The sequence below is a fragment of the Pelodiscus sinensis genome, chromosome 11 (genome assembly GCF_052426305.1).
Source record: "Pelodiscus sinensis isolate ZL-2025 chromosome 11, ASM5242630v1, whole genome shotgun sequence".
NCBI classification, from domain to species: Eukaryota; Metazoa; Chordata; order Testudines; family Trionychidae; genus Pelodiscus; species Pelodiscus sinensis.
In genome coordinates, this window is record NC_143062.1 from 25248589 (window position 1) to 25269077 (window position 20489).

General features: G+C 43.5%; 1 protein-coding gene across 1 annotated transcript in view; it reads right to left on the reverse strand.

Annotated features, from left to right (window-relative positions):
- Nucleotides 1-20343, reverse strand: part of DNAH12 (dynein axonemal heavy chain 12) — a 235155-nt gene extending 214812 nt beyond the window's left edge. The window contains exons 1-6 of the mRNA XM_089781364.1: nucleotides 20332-20343; nucleotides 19742-19834; nucleotides 8113-8279; nucleotides 6250-6340; nucleotides 3424-3450; nucleotides 626-815 (exon numbers count right to left, since the gene is read on the reverse strand). Of these exons, the coding sequence (XP_089637490.1) occupies nucleotides 626-815; nucleotides 3424-3450; nucleotides 6250-6340; nucleotides 8113-8279; nucleotides 19742-19834; nucleotides 20332-20343 (580 nt within the window). The remainder of the gene's footprint in view (nucleotides 1-625; nucleotides 816-3423; nucleotides 3451-6249; nucleotides 6341-8112; nucleotides 8280-19741; nucleotides 19835-20331) is intronic.
- Between the last annotated feature and the right edge of the window lie 146 nt (nucleotides 20344-20489).

A 20489-nucleotide genomic window follows, 5' to 3' on the forward strand; every position in this document is an offset into this window, starting at 1 on the left:
TGGAGCCATGTAAACTAGTTTACCCAGCAGAGGCAAAGAAGTGGGGATTTAAATAATCCCCGCTTCATTAAAATAAACATGGCCGCCGCGCTGTGCTGACGATCAGCTGATACGGCACAGTGTGGCAGTCTAGACATAGATCTGTCAGGTGGGGAAGCCTTTGCCGACTGATCCTGTAAGCCTCGTTTCACAAGGCATAGGGGTTCGGTCAGCAAAGTCTTCCCCAGCCAACAGATCTGCATCTAGACAGTTGCATTGTGCCGAATCAGCTGATCGTTGGCACAGCGCGGTGGCCATGTTTATTTTAATGAAGCAGGGATTATTTAAATCCCCATTTCTTTGCCTATGCTGGGTAAACCAGTTTACATGGCTCCATTGGCGGAGCCATGTAGTCTAGACATACTCTAGATGCCACTATAATTTTTAACTCAGCCTGCTAACTGAGGTGAAAACTACCAACTGCTTAGTCTTCAATTATATTACTTTAGGTTAGATAACAAGTAGTATTAGTAAGGGCATACTCTTTTTCCAGTGATGATTTTCAGATGCACCATTTTGAATACATTATAATAGGTATACATTCATACAATAATAATGCTAACATAATGTAGCGTGTAGCTCTTACCCACACATCTCTTCATGCTCATTTCATAATCCTTTGTTATCTCATCTAAAAGTTCTTCAACCAGTAACTCTCTCTCCTTGCCTTTCATGAGGGACTGAGGTACCAGAGTAAGCATGGAGGTCAGCCACTGCTGCTGAATAGGAACTATTGGATTACTTGCCACACACTTCTTCATAAACAAATAGTTGGTCTGAAAGGACCATAATATCATCATTATTAATCCTCCAAACCAGATTTATATTAGTAGAGTCAAGGTATCCAAGGGATTATCATCCCCTCAAAGTAATTACTAGTACACTGAAGGCTGCTCACATTTAAATCCCGGGTTTTATTTGCAACTTCGAATGCCTACATTAGCCTCCCTAATTCGAACTAAGGGGCTGGTGTAAAAATACCCTTTCTTGCCCAAGTTTATGCCAATGATTATGGAGCATATCTTTGTGACTTTGATAAAAAAATAGATATCCTCTTCTAATATTAAAGCAGCTTGATTAATCACAACCCTTTCTTGGCAATTTATTCCAGTGCTTAACCACCCTGATGGTAAGGAAGCTTTTACTATTGTCCAACTTAAATCTCTCTAGCTGCAATTTAAGCTCATTGCTTCTTGGCTTATCATCAGAGGTTAAAGAGAATACATTTTTTTCCTTCCTCCTTGTAACAATCTTTTAGGTACTTGAAAGCAGTTATGTCCCCTCTCCGTCTTCTCTTTTCCAAACTAAACAAACCCAGTTCTTTCAGCCTTTCCTCATAGATTATGTTTTCTAGTCCTTTAATAATTTGTTTTGCTCTACTGTGGACCATCTCCAATTTATCCATATCTTTCCTGAAATGCGGTTCCCAGAACTGGACACTGTACTCCAAATGAGGCCTAATCAGCATAGAACAGAGTAAATTACTTCTTGGGTGCATCTAGACTGACAAGATTTTGCGCAAAACTACCGCTTTTGCGCAAAAACTTGCCAGCTGTCTACACCGGCCGCTTGAATTTGCACAAGAGCACTGACTTTGTAATGTACAAAATCAGTGCTTCTTGCACAAATACTTTCATGCTCCTGCTCGGGAAAAAGCCCTCTTGCACTAGAATACTTGCGCAAGAGGGCCAGTGTAGTCAGGGAAGAACTGTTTTGCGCAAAAAAGCCCCGATGGCTAAAATGGCGATCGGGGATTTCTTGCGCAAAATCGCGTCTTTAGACTGGCCATGGATGCTTTTGTGCAAAAGCATCTGTGCCAATCTAGATGCGCTTTTGCGGAAATACTTTTAACGGAAAAACTTTTCCGTTAAAAGTATTTCCGCAAAATCATGCCAGTCTAGACGCAGCCCTTGTGTTTTGCTTACAACACTCCTGCTAATACACTCCAGAATTATATTTGCTTTTTTTGCATGTGTCACACTGTTGACTCCTATTTAGTTTGTGGTCTACTATGACCCCTAGATCCCTTTCTTTAGTATTTCCTCCTAGGCTGTCGTTTCCTATTTTGTAAGTGGAGGACTTTGCATTTGTTCTTACTGAATTTCACCCTATTCCTCAGACCATTTCTCCAATTCATCCAGATCTTTCTGAATTATAATCCTATCCCCCAAAGTAATGGTTCCTGACCTTTTCTATGCCGTGGACTGGCAAACCCATTCACAAACTTTGGGCAGACTGGTAACATTTTATTTGCATATTCATTATCTACAATTTTTACAGCCTGCTAAAAAATTTACTAGCAGGGGGAATGCGTGTAGCCTATAGCATTACCTGATAAGCTTTTGCTTATTGGTTAATCAACTACACCATTATGTCCTTGGGCTTTTGGTTGATCATGGGTACAATGTAGGAGGGAGGGATAGCTCAGTGATTTGAGCATTAGTCTGCTAAATCCAGAGTTGTGAGCTCAATCCTTGAGGAGGCCATTTAGGGATCGGGGGCCAATCTGTCAGGGATGGTACTTGGTCCTGCTGTGAGGGCAAGGGACTGGACTTGATGACCTCTCACGGTCCCTTTCAGCTCTATGAGATGGTATATCTCCATATATTATATTATCCCTACTTTAGGCATTGTCTTTGATACAGGATCTAGGGTATCAACTGACCTGAAGTAAGAGACTGATGGCCACATTGCTTGAGGGAGTGGGGCAAGACTTCCCCCACACTAATCAGCAGGAAATGGAACAATGAAGCCAGGAGCTAGGGAAGCAGAGCAGGCTAGGATCTCATTGCTCCGTTTCCCCTTGCCGCTGCTGGCGAGTGCCGGGGGGCCAAACCCCCTGCTGCCTCTCCACTACACCATGACTCCATAGGTTCCCTAGGCTGCATTGTTTGGGGAAAGAGGCTTGAGGGAAGAGGCAGGGTAGGAAAGAGGTAGGGAGGGGCAGACCAGAGGTGGGGAGGGGGTGAAACAAGGATGGGGAAGAGCTGGGTTGTCCCATCTTGGAGATAGGAATGGCATAGAAAGGAGACATGGGGGAGGACCGGTGTTGCCCACCCTGCAGTTGCCTCCTCAGCAGTTGTCCCTGATAGTGATGCAGGAATTCACATTTGTTACTGGGTTGGTGAAATCTAATTATAGAAGATACTACCAATTTGGAATGTCTATCCTGTTTTTGACAGCCTGCCCTGAGGTAGGCACTCATGGTCGTGAGCCACTCTAGACAGCATGACAGCCACATCTTCCCAAGTGCAACTGTTAGAAATTGGTCTAATTAAACATACTATTAATTCCTCTCACACATACTAATTCTGTGTTATTTCAGGACAGGAATCATGCAGTATCTCTCTTCAGAAAAGTAGAATACTAAACAATTTAACTCACTCTTTGTTTTTTTTGCTCACTGTTCATCTGTAAAAAAAATAAAAATAAAAAAGTCATATAAAGTAAGTATAAACAATGAGAAGCCAAATTAGAAAACTAATATATTAGTATAAATCTTGATTCACAAGCTGAACAAATATTATAGCTACTGAAAAGCTCTTCCATGCAAACATGTGCACATCTATCTATTGACTACAACAGAACTACTCACACTCACATTGATTGCTTCTGCAAATGTGCACAGGCTGACATTGTGAACAAACAATATCATGTGACACATAACCTCAGCCGTGCAGAACATGATATCATCCACAGCTTCATAAACAACTCTAACATTATAATCAAAGAGGCTGACAAAGGGGATGCTATAATCATAATTGAATAGGTCAGATTACAAATATAAGGCTACCAGACAATTCATCACCACCACATTCTACAGGCTTCTTTCCTCTGATCCCACTTAAGAATATCAAAAGAAACTACACTATCCGCTAAAGAAACTCCTTACTACAGCTCAGGACCAAATCTACACAACACATCCCCAGTGCCTCAACCAGGCGCTATCTGCTACCCAAGATCCATAAACCTTGAAATCCTGTATGTCCCATCATCTCAGGCATCGGCACGCTTACAGCAGGATTACCTGACTACATTGACTCTCCTTAGACCTTATGCTGCCATCACTCCTACCTATCTTCAAGACCCCACTGACCTCTTGAAGAAACTACAGAGCATCAGTAATTTTCCTGAAAACACCATCTTGGCCACTGTGGATGTAGAAGTTCTTTACACCAAAATTCCACATGGGGATTGACTACAAGTTGTCAGGAACACTATCCTCGATGATGCCACAGCACAATACAAGGTAACTTTTACTCCACAGGCTCTTACCCCACCTCCCAGGCTCAGCCACACTGACTGAAAAACTAATTCACTCTTCTTCCCTTACCCCCACTCTCTTTGCTGGCTATTCTTTGCTTTACCAACAGGAAAGCAAAGGTGTATCTGGCAGATTCAATAGTAGGTCTGAGAGCTTCTGCAGCCCTTTTTTTAATTTCATTGAGACAAGCAGGCTGCAGGAGTGGTGAGTGATGAAGGAAGCTCAGAAGATAACTACTTCAGATTTCATCACGATTTGCCCTCATCCTCACAGATTGCTATGTTACAAAGGCTGGGACAAACCTGTTGCCATCTCTGTCCACATATCTATCACAGGACCTGTCATGGTCATGAGGGATGGCCAGTAGCCTGGGGACTAAGGGGTTTACTGTACCTAGCCAGGTAGCAGTCAGACAATAGAAATGCAGATAGGGATTTCAAACAGACAAAGGAATTTTTGGGTTTTCCCTTCTTTGTCTCTGGGCCAGTTGACTCTCCAGATACTGAGGGGGATAGACAACATGTCCCTCTCCAAGAAAAGACTCTTTACCATCTGTAAGGAGGGCAAAGTCTAGATAAATCCATTAGGTTTTGTTGTTTTATGGTTTGGGAATGGGAATCTGATATCTGTGCATTTAGAAATGGGTTTTCCGCTCCTTTGTAACTAAGTTTTGGCCCATGGGAGTCCCTCATGAGTATATTAATTGGTGACTTTTCCATCTAGTCGTCATGCTTGAAACAGGAGTATTGTTTTGATAATAAAAGTTCTTTCTTTTTTATTAACCTGGTATTGGTTCAGTTCTGTGTCCTGAAACATCTGTCTATGGGATCTGCATGCCTCTGACTACAGGATAGCAGCCACAGACTGCAGTATGTATTTTTTCTTTTCTTTTTCAAGCTCTTTAGGGAAAAGAGCTTGCGGTGCCCCTGGGGTTGGTTTCAAGTGTCCACCCCTCTTTGTGGGTTTAAAAGCACTTGATGGTGGCAGTGGATTTTCATCCCCAAAATCTAGGTTTTTTAGGATTGGGGGGGGAGGGGAGTTTTATACCAAAGCCTGGAGAGATAAGGTTTTGGGATACTTTTGCGGGCCCCCTCTTCTGCATTTATCATGCCAGAGTGGGGAATCAGCCTTGACAGGACCTAACTACATAAACCACAACATCAGGCTCACACAACTGCACATGTGATATAATGCCATCTAATGTGATACATGCCATCAAGTGCCAGCAATGCCCCTCTGCTATGTATATTGGCTAAATGGGGCAGTCTCTACAACTAAGAATGAATGGGCACAAATCAGAAATGGTAACACACACAAACCTGTAGGAGAACATTTTAATCTGCCTGGTAACTCAACCATGGATTTAAAAGTAGCCGTTCTTCTACAAAGGAATTTCACCAGCCAATTACAGAGAGAAAATGTGGACTTGGTATTCATCTACAAATTTAATGCTGTTACCCTGAGCTTGAACAAAGACAATTAACTGAATATCACATTATAAAATCAATCTCCTCTGCCTTTAATAACTGCTTTTTTACATAAAAATCTAAAAATCAGACACTTCCAGCCCACTTAATTAGCTCATTAGCATGGGTCCTACAATTGACAGATACTTTTTTGCTATTATATTAATCTTGGTTTCTGTTATTTCCATTCCAGTTCATCTGATGAACAAGGTTTTACACACAAAAGCTCATGATACAGTACTATATATTTTTGTTAGACTCTAACGTGCCACAGAACTACCCATTGTTTTTGAAGTTACAGACTAATACACCTAACCTTCTGAGACATTTTCACACGAATAAAGTTATTTATGACTTAGTGCAGGATTGGCCTCTACTTTGTTAATATTTGCAGATAAGAGACTAAATACATCATCAACAAGAATCAAAGACAATGTGATCAAAATTAAACATTACAGCTGAAAGGGATTAAAAACTCACAGTAGAAGGTAGTTCTGGCTCAGGAGGCGTGGGACCTCTCCGATACTTTTCTTCCATGGTTGCTTTATAATTTTTTAAAGCCCGGTCAATTCTGAATTATAGTTGGAAAAAGTGTTAAAAACTTTTAAATAAAATTTTAAGCATAATATTATAGAGTTATTATAAAGTGCTACAAATTCCTTTTTCATGTTTACCAACTATTTCAACTCTATACAGTAAGATTTTCCAATTTGCTCTCTCTTTATATAATGAGACACCCATATCTCAGCCATAATCAAATGGAAATATTGTGTGTATTTATATACATTCTATGTATGTACCTGTGTTCTAGGGTTATCCATGCAATTGCGTACCTTTACCACATCTGATCCCAGCATGACTACAATCCCACAAAGACTTACACATGTGCTTAACTTTAAACATTCTAGTAGTATCACTGACATGAATGGGACTCACATACTAAGTTAAGCATGTGCTAAAGCATAATCCTTGAATTTATATCAACAGGGCAATCACACACACAAAAAAGTTCCAGAACAAGAAATATAGTAATTTACAAGATAGTTGCAATTAATATTTTTTTTAAAAACCCTTAGCAATAGATGTCTGTGTTAATTTAGTTACTAGTCACACCTATAAAAAATACATAAAGTTACCCTAATGTTTTTAAATGCTTATTAATACACAGGGCTTGTATAGCACTGTATTTGCATAATATTAATATATGTCACTCTATGAATCACCATAACAGGGTGCTCCTCTGGGACAATGCAAATCACTAAGGCCTAATCGAAGCATGCAAGAGCTGGGGACACATTTTTATCTACTGAGGGCACCCAGTAATAGAGCAATCTTCTAGAGGAATTCAGGCTAATCCAGAGTCTGACCATCTTCAGTTAAAATTGCAAAGGAACCTTCCTTTTTGAGAAAACCTTACCATCATAAGGGACACTCATTTCCAACACTGTCCCTCTACACTGTCCCCCTAAAATTACCCCAAACAGAGTTTTGGCCATGTAAAGGGAGAGGTATCAGAGAGACTCCATGAAGAAGACCATTAGAGATCTTGCTATTGATTTTATATGTAAGGCACTTTGCTACCATAGTAATGGGTGGCAGTATAAAACTCTAAGAAAGAGATTGTTAAAACCTCTCAACTTGATGGAACTAGAAAACTTATCTGGTGCTGCTCAGGTCCTTCAGGACAGGGAGCTGGTGGCGTGGGGGGGGTGCAGGAATCAGGGCAGGGTCTTGAAGATGTGGGGGAAGGCAGTACGAGAGGTTGGGGGGTGCGAGAATGAGGGTTGAGGTGAGGAGGGGCTCAGGGTAGAGGGTCCAATCCAGCACAGGCCTTTTCTCTCTTCCCAGTCCCATCCCCTCCTCTCCCAGCCTCCAAGGACCTTTTCTCTCCCCCAGCTACCAAGGGTCTTTTTCTCTCCCCATCTCCGATGTCGCAGCCATAGGCCAGAATGGGGGAAGTGTTTGGGGCAGGGGTGCTATTTACCCAATGTGCTGGCAGTCAAGATGGCAGAGCAGCAGCTCTGCTGGCCACTCCCTTGGTGGTATGGTTGCCCCCAGTGGATACTCAACAGGATGGCTCTCCCTTGTAGGCTTGCTGCCCCCAGCGGTCACTCTCAGAATTGGTCCCTCTAAATAGCCCCTCCTTTTCCATGTTAAGGAAACAGCCCCTTTCCTGGCACAAGCAAATCCTGACCTTGTTTTAAGTTACAAGAAAAAGAAGCTGCATACCAAAATTGGTGGTCCTAGCTATTACCGCTTAGGAGGAGCTCTTGAACAAATGGACTCAAATACAGACTGAGACATAAATCTCTAAAACGTATACATAGATTATATAAAACTCACACTATCTGATTAAGTGTCTTTTGCTGTTCCTTTAATCTTCGGTATTTCAATAATTTATTGTGTGATGATGAGATTCCAGCTGTTGATGACATAGGTAAAGCTATAGGTGGCAAGCAATTGTTCCAAGTCTCTTTATCAGCAGGTGGTGTCAATCTATTTGACGACATCTAAATGCATCAGAAAACATGATATCAAAATATATTTTATAGTTTATTAAATTTTCTTACAATATTAATCTGTACTTGCATAAAAATTAGAATGTATTAGTAACAAAAATGTTCACAATCTTAAGCAACACAGGCTTCTACAATAGAAAAACCTTCTACAGTATGTACTTAAACTCAAAATTACAAATGGATATCTAGGACTCTATTCTGTTCTTGGTTCATACAAAAGGAAATAACTGGAAATGATAAACGTGATTCTAAATGCTACAAAGACAACTTGACTTATATTGCTCTTTTAGTCTTAGTAGATCTGAACGTGAAAATCTTGGATTTTGGCAGTTTCCATATCAGGGCTTCTGATAAATATATGATATGCCTCATCTCTTGCTTTTTCTGGTGTCCCCACTTTTCATTCTGTCCTTCAAGTTTTCAAACTGTCTGCTACCGCTCTGGATTTTTTTGACTTGGCATCAACATTTTCCCCTGTCTTCTGAATAGGCACGGTGTTGCTGGTAAACCAGATTAAATCAGAGCAACAGCCCAATTCACTTGTGGTAGAAATGTAGCCGTGTTAGTCTGGTGCAGCTGAAACAAAAAACAGGACTGTGTAGCACTTTAAAGACTAACAAGATGGTTTAATAGGTGATGAGCTTTCATGGGCTAGACCCACTTCCTCAGATCAAATAGTGGAAGAAAATTGGCACAACCATATATACCAAAGGATACAATTAAAAAAATGAACACATATGAAAAGGACAAATCAAATTTCAGAACAGAAGGGGGATGGAGGGACGGGAAGGGCGGGGGAGGTAAATGTCTGTGAGCTAATGATATTAGAGATGATAATTGGGGAAGCTATCTTTGTAATGGGTAAGATAATTAGCGTCTTTATTGAAATTTGAGTGTAAAGTGTCGAATTTAAGTATGAATGACAGTTCAGAGGATTCTCTTTGAAGTGAAGACTTAAAAGGTCTTTGAAGCAGGATACAGGTAATCAAGTCGTTGAGACAATGTCCTTTCTGGTTCAAATGGCAAGAAACTGTTTTTGTGATCCTGTCTGATATCTGTTTTGTGGGCATTGATCCTTTGGCGAAGTGTCTGAGACGTTTGTCCAATGTACATAGCGGACGGACACTTTCGGCACATGATTGCATAAATTATATTTCTGGATGCGCAGGAATATGTGTTCTTGATCTCATAACTCACTTGGTTGGGTCCAATAATGGTAGCAGAAGAGTGAATATGTGGACAAAGCTGGAAACGGGGTTTGTTGCAAGGGAAGGTACCAGGGTTGGTATTAGTGGGGTATGTCCTGTGGTTGTTGGTAAGAATCATCTTAAGGTTACAGCCTATACTGGAACAGGATACTAAACTCCGAGAGGATCTGGGAGACAGACCCATAGTCTCCTATAGACAACCACCTAACCTCAAGATGATTCTTACCAACAACCACAGGACATACCACACTTTTGTGTTAGTCAAGATCAAAGCGATTGTTAGATGTAGGAATGTATTCAGGCCAACCTACTTGCTATTAGGATAGATCAAACTAAATATTGAATGTATAACTGTGTATTCAAATGTTTAAACTTCATGAAAACTAATGGATCATTACTGTATCAGTCTCACTTATCTCATCCTGTTATAATTAACAGCAAACTTTTACTGTAACTAAATTATCCATCAAAGAAATCTTATGAAATGCTAATGAAGAACTTAAGGACTTTATCTGAAAATGCTAATTTCAAAACAAGTGGTCATTGTTTGTGAGGACAAAGATTATGAATGGAATCCTTACTATCAGTCAAAGAAGAAAAATCGCGTGGGTATTATCAGCTAGCATTCTGTATAAAAAAGAGCTATAAATATGCATTCAAGAACATATCTTTCATCTCTGGACTGTTAGAATTCTAAGGGTGTATCTACACCCTTGCATACAAAATAAGCAATTAGCATAGCTTATTTCAAGGTAATTTCAAAATAGCTTATTTCAAAATTATAAAGTGCTATTCCGATCGTCCCTTAACCCTGAACGAGGGTTAGAGAGATGCCGGAATAGCACATCTGTTATTTCAAAATCTATTTCAAAATAATGGGCTGCTTTAAAGACATAGAATAGCTATTTGAAATAGCTCCACAGTATAGACGTAGCCTAATAGAGCAGAAAATTGAATGAGAAGATAGACATGCCCAGAGTTAGACTCATAGACTTGAAGGTCAGAAGGGACCATTATGATCATCTAGTCTGACCCCCTGCACAGTGCAGGCCACAGAATCTCACCCACCCCTCCCAGAATAATCCTCTCACCTATATCTCAGATATTGAAGCTTTCAAATACTTGAAGACCCCAAGATGCAGAGAATCCTCTAGCTGTGATCCGTACCCCATGCTACAGAGGACGGCAAAAAACCTCCAGGGCCTCTGCCAATCCACCCTGGAGGAAAATTCCTTCCCGACCCCAAATATGGCGATCAGCTAAACCCTGAGCATGTGGGCAAGACTCATCAGCCAGACACACAGAAAGTTCTCTATAGTAACTCCTATCATTCCTCCATTGACCTATTCCCACTGATAATGAATGGTCAATTAGTTACCAAGATCATGCTATCTCATCAAACCATCCCCTTCATAAACCCATCTAGTTTAATCTTGAAACCAGATAGATCTTTTGCCCCCACTACTTCCCTTTATTATGGGACACTGATTATAGAATGACTATAATCATTCCAGAACCTCACTCCTCTAATGGTTAGAAACCTTCGTCTAATCTCAAGTCTAAACTTCCTACTAGCCATCTTATATCCATTTGTTCTTGTGTCCACATTGGTATTAAGCTTAAATAATTCCTCTCCCTCCCTGGTATTTATCCCTCTAATATATTTAAAAAGTGCAATCATGTCCCCCCTCAGCCTTCTTTTGGTTAAGGTAAACAAGCCAAGCTCCTTGAGTCTCCTTTCATAAGACAGGTTTTCCATTCCTCGGATCATCCTAGTGGCCCTTCTTTGTACCTGTTCCAGTTTGAATTCATCCTTCTTAAACATGGGAGACCAGAACTGCACGCAGTATTCCAAATGGGATCTCACCAATGCCTTGTATAATGGCACTAACACCTCCTTATCCCTACTGGAAATACCTCGCCTAATACATCCCAAGATCGTATTAGCCTTTTTCACGGCCATGTCACAATGGCGGCTCATAGTCATTCTATAATCAACCAGGACTCTGAGGTCCTTCTCCTCCTCCATTACTGCCAACTGATGTGTCCCCAGCTTATAACTAAAATTCTTGTTATTAATCCCTAAATGCATAACCTTACACTTCTCACTATTAAATTTCATCCTATTGCTATCACTCCAATTTACAAGATCATCCAGATCTTCCTGTATGATAGCCCGATCCTTTTCTGAATTGGCAATAGCTCCCAACTTTGTGTCATCCGCAAATTTTATTCGGACACTTCCACTTTTGGTGCCAAGATCAGCAATAAAAAGATTAAATAAAATTGGCCCCAAAACTGATCCCTGAGGAACTCCGCTAGTAACCTTCCTCCAACCTGACAGTTCACCTTTCAATATGACCCGCTGTAGTCTCCCCTTTAACCAGTTGCTTATCCACCTCTCAACTTTCATATTAATCCCTATCTTTTCCAATTTAACCAATAATTCCCCATGTGGTACTGTATCAAATGCCTTACTAAAGCATTTTATTCTTGGTAGCCTTGGAAAAGACTTTTGGGGAAATGGCAGTTTATTACATCACTGCTGTTATTTGAAGTTACAAACTGATTTACCTATAATTATATTTTACCTGCTTTTACCTCTCATTCTTTTTTCTTAGCTAATAAACCTGGTAGTTAGGCCATATCTACACTATAAAATAAAGTTGAATCTATAAAGGTCAATTTCTGGTCACCCAATTTTGCCAAGTAAAAGATCTGTGTCCCCACTGCGGGGAAGAATTCAGCATAGTTTGAAGTAGCATGTCCCCGTAAGGGAGACTGCTGTCAACTTTGAGACTGATGCACTGTGGATTAGCTATCCCACAGTGCCTGCGCTACTTTACTTTCTGAGTTATACTACTGATGCACGCTGGGACCAAAATTGTGCATGTAGAGGGTGGTGTCTAATTTTCCAATTATCACCTCTAATACCATTAGCTCACAGACATCAACCTTTCCCCACCTCTAATATCATTTACCTTCCTTCCCCCCCCGCATCCCCCTTCTGTTCTGAAATGTGATTTGTCCTTTTAATATGTGTTCACTTTTTTTTAATTGTATCCTTTAGTATATATGGTTGTGACTATTTTCTTCCACTATTTGATCTGAGGAAGTGGGTCTGGCCCGCGAAAGCTCATCTTGTTAGTCTTTAAAGTGCTACATAGTCCTGTATTCTGTTTCAGCTACACCAGACTAACACGGCTACATTTCTATCACTAATTCAGATTAGGTACTACTGTAATATAACTAAATAACAACAACACATGTAACACTAAAAATTCTCTCTCGCTCACTGTGTATAACCTGATTTTCAGAAACAATATATGGTGAAATATTTTATAGTCAGATGGTTTACTAGTCTCCACATTTAATTCACATTTTGTATACTCTAGAATCTTGTTTTCTACAATGCATAGAGCATGCAAAATCTAAAATAGAGTATAAAAGGGTGGCAAGACTTTGCTGATTCAGTTAGCTGCCAGTATAAAATTGATTGAAATTCTGTTGATTCATTGTGCCAGATATGTGATTAATTCCATCAGCGCCTCTCACCCTTTCCAGAGTATGCCTATGTCTACATTACTGCAGAAAGTTGATCTAAGGCACTCAATTGTAGCTACATGAATAACATAGCTGGAGACAACATACCTTAGGTCGAGCTATTGCTGTGTCTACACTGTGGGGCATCAATGACAGAAACTCTCCCATCAGCTTACCTTACTCTTCTTGTCTGAAGCAGAGTTCAGGAGTCAACTGCAGAGCAATCTGTGTCCAATCAACTTCAGAGCATTGATCCCTAGTGTAGTGTACATGAGGCCTATGGTACCCCTTTCAAGAGTCTGATTTATCTTGTATACCTCCAAGTTTCACCTCACTTAAAAATGACTTGCTTACCAAATCAGACATAAAAATACAAAACTGTCACAGCACTTTGTGGAAAACTACGTACTTTCCCATTTTACCATAAAATTGTAAAATAAATTAATTGGAATATAAAGATTGTACTTACATTTTGGCATATAGCATATAGAGCAGTACAAATAAGTCATTGCATGAAAATGTAGTTTGTATTGACTTCACTAGTGCTTTTTATGTAGCCTGTTGTAAAACCAGGCAAATATCTAAATGAAGTGATGTACCCCTTGGAAGACCCTCGGGGTACTTCTGGTTGAGAAAACCATTGCTATAAAGAATGTGAAAGTGGTTCTTTAGGGAGAGGAAATTAAGGCACAGGAGATCCTAGTGATAAACCCACAGGAAAGCCAAACTCAGGGACACAGATTAGATTGAGGCTTAGGTTGTATTATTGTTCCTTAAGAAGGGTGCATCTACACAGAAGGGCTTAACTCGAAATAAGCTATGCAAATTGAGCTACGTGAATTGTGTAGTTCAGTGGTCTCCAACCTTTTTACACCCAAGATCACTTTTTAAATGTCAGGACAATCCATGATCTACCCCATCCCTTCCCCAAGACCCCACCCCTTCCTTGAGGCCCTGCCCTCTCTGTTCCCCTTTTTTCCATCACTTGCTGTCCCTAGCCCTTATACACTCTCAGGGTATGGCTACACTGCTGCTTTTTTTCAATCCTTCCATTGGAAGAAATTTTTCTGACATTTGGCCCATTTAGACTGGGCCAAATGTCGGGAAAAAAAACTTTTTTTGGAAGCCCCCTCAGTCTTCGTGGAACGATGAATACAGGGGCTGCCAAAAGAGCGTGTTTGCCTGAAAAACTCCTGCAGTCTAGCCTCACTGGGAGACAGGAGGTGCGGGCTCTGGGGTGTGAATGAGGGATTCAGGTGTGGGAAAGAGTGAGAAGTGCAAGCTCTGGGAGGGAATTTGGATGCAAAAAGAGGGGATGCTGGCTCAGAGAAGGGGCTCCAGGCTGGGGAGTGTTGGGCTCAGATGGAGGGTTGGGGTACTGAGCAAGCCACAGGCTTGTGGATGTGAGAGTGCAGGAGTTTGAGTTGGGTGTGTGAGGGGCTCAGGGCAGGGAGGTTGGGAGTATAATGGGCTTAGGACACAGATTTGCAGTGTGTAAATGGTGCTAGAGTGTTGTGGCAGAAGACTGAGGACATGGGGGGTGCAGGAGTTTGGGGATGTGAGAGGCTCAGGACAGGGGGTTCCAGTATATGATAGGCTCAGATTTGGAATTAGGGGGGGGGGGAGGTACAGGAGTGTTATGAAGCTGTGGCCAGATGAGGGGTTGGCCCCAACTGGGGGCTTGTTGGACAGCCTTTATTTTTAAATAAAATATGTCCAACACAAAAGGTTTCAGCATTTTCTTTATTTATGAGAAGGGCGGAGAACCTGTTTTGAATCAGGGGTAACTGACCCACAGAAAAGTCAATCGGGGCCACACAAGTGAGATACAAAAACACAACACCTCCAAACCCCTCAAGCCTCACTAATGTGGCCCCAACTGTGCTGGTGGGGACTGGATGCTGAGGCAGGGGACAGGGTGCTTGTGGGTGCTGGGGCAGAGGACAGGGTGCCAGTGGGTGCCAGGGCAGAGGCCTGGGACAGGGTGCCAGTGGGTACCGGGGCAAGGATCTGGGGCAGAGGACAGGGTGCCAGTGGATGCTGGGATAGGGGACAGGGTGCCGGGACAGGGGACAGGGTGCTGGTGGGTGCCAGGGCAGGTTGCCAATGGGTGCTGGGGCCAGGGTACTTTGGGATTCCGGGCGGGGGGAGGGTACAGGGACTGGTACCTGGGGATCCTACAGCTGCGCACCAAGGCCCAGGAAGTGTGTGGGATGTTCTCTCATCCCCCAAACAGCAACACGGTACCTGAAACGCTAGTCTGTCAAGCGCCTGATGCCTTCCTGCGTTGGGTGGGAACAGGCGAGGGGGAGTCCCGGACCACGCCAGCCCCAACCGCTCGGGCAGTGTGCACCTTGCTCTTCCGCACCCCATGGCAGCGCACGTCACCTGAGCAGCTGGAGCCAGCGTGCTGGGAACTTTATTCCCCTGCTGCCTTCCTGTGCTGGGGTGAGGAGGAGTCCTGGACCACGCCAGCCACAATTGCTCGGGCAGCATGCGCCTTGCTCCTCCACTTCCGATGGCAGCGCGTTCTGCCCGAGCAACCAGAGCCTGCGCAGTCCCAGACCCACACCCCCTTCCCTGCGAGCAGGAAGGCAGCAGGAGAACAAAGTCTCCAGCGCACGACAGACTGGCATTTTAAGTACCACACCAGCTGTTGAGGGGGGAGGAAGACCAGCCTGTGCACTTCTGGGACCTGGCGTGCAGCTGCAGAACTCCCTCCACCCCACCAGAAGCCCGCGCTACCTCCATTGTCCCTGGAAGTAGCATCAGCGTGGCATTTATCTTGGGGGTGAAGGGCATTGGAGGGACCCTCAAAAGCCTTGTGATCAACTGGTCAGCCCCCCAAGATCGACCAGTTAATCGCAGGGCAGGACAGAGGCACGGGCGAGCCCGGCAGCTGCCCAGGGCGCCAACTGATGGGGGGTGCCTGATGGCAGCTGTAAGGGGCGCGTGGCGTCCCTTACAGCTGCCATCAGGCACCACGTGCCCGGCTCCCGCAGCGCTGGCCTGCCCACATCCCCACGGCGCCGGCCAGCAACGCCCTTCCCCTCACAGCCGCGGGGCCCTACACGGCCCGGCTCACGCACCAGGAGCAACAGCCAGGCTGGACTGGGCCGCACTTGCACCATGCGTCCTAGGGGCGGGCCCCGCGCTGCACACCAGTGGCCTTAGCCGGGCTGTGCATGTGCTGTGAGCCCCAGGGGCGGGCCTGGGCTGCGTGTCAGCAGCTGTAGCCGGGCTGCGCATGCACCTTGCACCCCAGGGGCAGGCCTGAGCACCCTACAGGGGCAGGCCCGCTCCCCATGGGTGGGTCTGCGCATGCGCCGTGCGCTCAGGGGCGATGCCGTGCACCTGTGCCGCCAGAATACCTCAGACCGGACCCGGTCAATCACAATCAATGGGTTGGTGACCACGGGTGTAGCTTATTTCGAAATTAGGAGCGTCCACACAGCACTTATTTTGAAACAGAGCACTCTTCCTCCGACTTCCCTTACTCCTCCTACAATGAGGGTTACAGGAGGCCGAATAGGAAGTCCTCCAGCTTGACAGTATTTCCACACTACAGGCAGTCCCCGGGTTACATGGATCCGACTTACATCAGATCCCTACTTACAAACGGGGTGAGGCAACCCCACACTAGCTGCTTCCCCCCAGCAGACTAGGGAGACGCGAAGCTAGCGCCTCCCCCCCAGCAGACCAGGGAGACGCGAGTGGCTTTTCTCAGCAGACACCTCAGCTTGAGAATAAAGGACTGAGGGAAGTGAGGTGTGGGAGAATAAAACTGAGCTCTGGAGAAATGTTTGGCTAGAGTTTCCCCTACAATAGGTACCAGTTCCGACTAACATACAAATTCAACTTAAGAACAAACCTACAGTCCCTATCTTGTACATAACCCGGGGACTGCCTGTATTTCGAAATAACTGCTGCTGTGTAGACATGGACTAAGTTATTTCGAAATAATGCCAGTGTAGACGTACACAAAGCAAAGCCAGGGGAAGGGGTGAATTTGGACTGTAACTCAAGGCCCACAAAAATTCAGGATTAAAAGTAGATTTGGAAAAGTTACCATCAAAATTCATGTATATAAACCTAACATCTCCTGTTCCCCCTTTCATGTGTCCCCAGGGTAAAAGTCTGTAACAGTCCCCTGCATCCTGCCCTGGGGAGGGCAGCGCAGCCCCCTCCCTTACTGCTGCCCCGGCACCTGGGAGAGCAGCGCCGCCTGTCATCCCCCCACACCCGCTGCCTGCCCCAGGAGAGGGCAGCGCAGCAGCGGAAGGAGTGGGTGGTCCCGGTGCCTCGCCCTTCTCACCTCGCTCCGATGCCTGGGGCCGGGGTCCCGTCGTCCCTGGAGGGCAAACGCCGGCAGGAGAGCGGGCGTGGACGGTTGCAGCGGCGAAAGCGCCCAGCTCCTCAGAAGGTGGCGCTCGCTGCCACGATCAACAACGCGGTTGCCATGACGACGAGCGTGACGCGCAGGTGGCCTCCAAGTTCTGCCTGCTGCGGCTCATGGGCTTATTACCAGGGCCGGGCGGGGAGAGAGGTATATGCGGGGCAGGAAGCTGTTCTACCAACACTAGCGGTGAGTTGAATTGCTAAACAAGTGCATACTGGGAATGTCAGCTCCATGCAGGTTATTGGGCTTCTTTCACCCCCAAGTTAACAGCCACTTCACTAGATCCCATCACTGCAAAGTCCAGAAGTCTCCCCTTAAAGACAGAACTACTGTACAGTCTTCTGTGCTCTATCGTTGTATGTCCGGGGGATATACTTACACATCTGTATCCTGCACGTAGAATACTGCTATTTCATGTAATTCAGCTGGTTACACAACATATTCAACTCTGTACATAAAAATAAATTTCAGTGCACTCAGAGATGTGTGCAAGCTACTAACTAATGATTAAACTGACAAAAAGAATGTATCTTCTCTATACATGGGTGAATGTATTAATTAAGAATCAAAATACTAGATAGCTGGGTCTCAAGATATTAGGAGTCTGCAAATGATTTTCACACACTCCTTGTCTCATTTATAGGACAAGGTCATTTAAACAGTTTAATTTTAGGACTATATATTGCAAATATTGAAGCATGCAAGCCCTAATCCCACAATGAACTGCATGACTGCAGCCCTTAAGCTAATACAGGTGCTTGGAGGGTGGGGGTGTTTCACTTAATGAATCAGAACTTGGTTTTCTTTTACAATATATTAGGACTAACTCTATAAAAATACATAATCAACTTTATTTTTATTCAGAGAGGAAGGATGATCCAGTGGTTAGTGTGCTAACCTGGGACTTAAAAAAAGTTAGATTCAGTTTCCTGCTCTGCCACAGTCCTATTGCATGACTGTGGTCAAACCACTTAAAGCTGATCTACACTTAAAAAGTTCTGCCAGAATAGCTATGTTGGTTAGAAGCATGAAAAAAATCACAGCTCTAAATAAAATAGCTATGCCAGCAAAAGACTTGAAGTAAATTCATTAAACTGGCAAAAATGTCCTTATTTTAAATTAGGAAATTGGTGCAAACCCTTTCTAGTATAGACAAGGCATACATCTCTGTCCCAGATCTTCAAAGGTACAGTATTTAGTCATCTAACTCCCATTATTCTATGGGAATTTAGGTACATTAATACAGTGAAGATCTGTGCCTCAGTTTCTATCAAAACAATAGAAATAACAGTATTTTCCTATCTTACTTGATCATTGTAAGGTTAAATTCATAAAAAAAGGATTGTGAGGTTGCTACATAACTGATATCTTACAGTTATCTTCACCAATAAAGTTAAGTGAACCACAAATTAGACCTTTGATACAAGGAAGTGCTGACTTACCAAGACCCCACTGTGATAATATATAGCACTATCTAGTTCTTATACAGGTTATCATTAGATCTAAAAGGGCTTTACCAAGGATCATTCTCCCCTATTTTACAGATAGGGGAACTGAGGCACTGAGAAGTGAAATGATTTACCCAAGGCCTTCTTGACATTGCAACTACTTCCCTGTAAGCAAACTTTAATGATCACACAAAGGCAGCTTACAGGACTGAGGTCTAATTACAAATAGATAAATTACAAATTTAACTTTACAAATAATTATTTTTTAAATGGCTGTTTACAGATATGACACCTTAAAGTAACTAAACTATTCTATTTTTAATTGTTCTCAATTTTCTCTCTTTTTCAACAAATATGAAACATGCTGAATCGGGTAAATAGAAAACAAATTCAATCCTCAAACCTCAGTGACATTTGCTATTATAGTTCAGAATGCATTATAAAAGTCTGAAATTTCTTAGGCATCTTCCTCTTTTCACATCTCACTTATTTCAGACAGTGAATCCCTTCTTGGTGGTTCATTATAGTAAGTATTTAAAACAGTATTCCTCAAGGTAGGTTGCAGGCCTGCTTTGGGAAAGCGGCTAACAGGCTGCTCAGCTTTCTTTAGAAGCTTTACAACCATGGAGCCTCACGTCTACCATTGGTTCCAGGTCACCGTTTCCAGCCAAGAGGCTGCCACTGGAAAGAGTGAACTGGAGCCAATCAAAGCCACAAATCATGGTGGTTGTATTAGCAGCTTTCCCAGAGCAGGTTGGCAGCCCACTTTGAGAGACACTGCTTTAAACGCTCTTCTTCTGGGAGTGTAGGATTTTGCCATTAATATCAGAGATACTTTGTCTTTAGTTAACCTACTTTACCCAAACTCTCCCAGCTGCTTACCCCTGGGAAAAGGGACTGACAAGAACTGATAACAGGCACAGCCCCCACAGAAGCCTGACATCTTGGCTACATCTGCTTCGGCAAGATTTTGTGCAAATACTTTTAACGCAAGAGTTTTTGCATTAAAGTATTTGCGCAAGAGAGAGTCTACACTGGCATGTGCTTTTGTGCAGGATATGTGCTTTTGCACAAAAGCATCTGTGCCAGCGTAGACGCTCTCTTGTGCAAGAAAGCTCCAATGGCCATTTTAGCTATCGGGCTTTCTTGCGCAATAAATTCATATTGCCTGTCTACACTGGCAAGAAGAGTTGCACAAGAGGGCTTTTTCCTGAGCAGGCACATCATAGTTCTTGCACAATAAGCACTGATTTCACACATTAGAACTCAGTGTTCTTGTGCAAGAACTCCCGCCAGTGTAGACAGGAAGCATGCTTTTGCGCAAAATCATGCCAACGTAGACACAGCCCCTGGGAGAAACAAAAAAGGGCAATTCCTTGGACAGCCTCAAAGAACTCAGCTTATTTTCTGCAAGGAAACCACTTAAATGAGGCTCTGAGGGCTACAAACGCGCCCATAACCCTAGAAAGACTCCAGCGGCGCTCGGCAGCAGCATGTGGCTCCCGCTTCTCCCTGCATTCACGGAAGGCAGCTCTCTACAGGAAGCAAACAGTCAGCACTTCTGCCGCTAATCACAAATGCATTCCCTCCGCTTGGGCCTTGC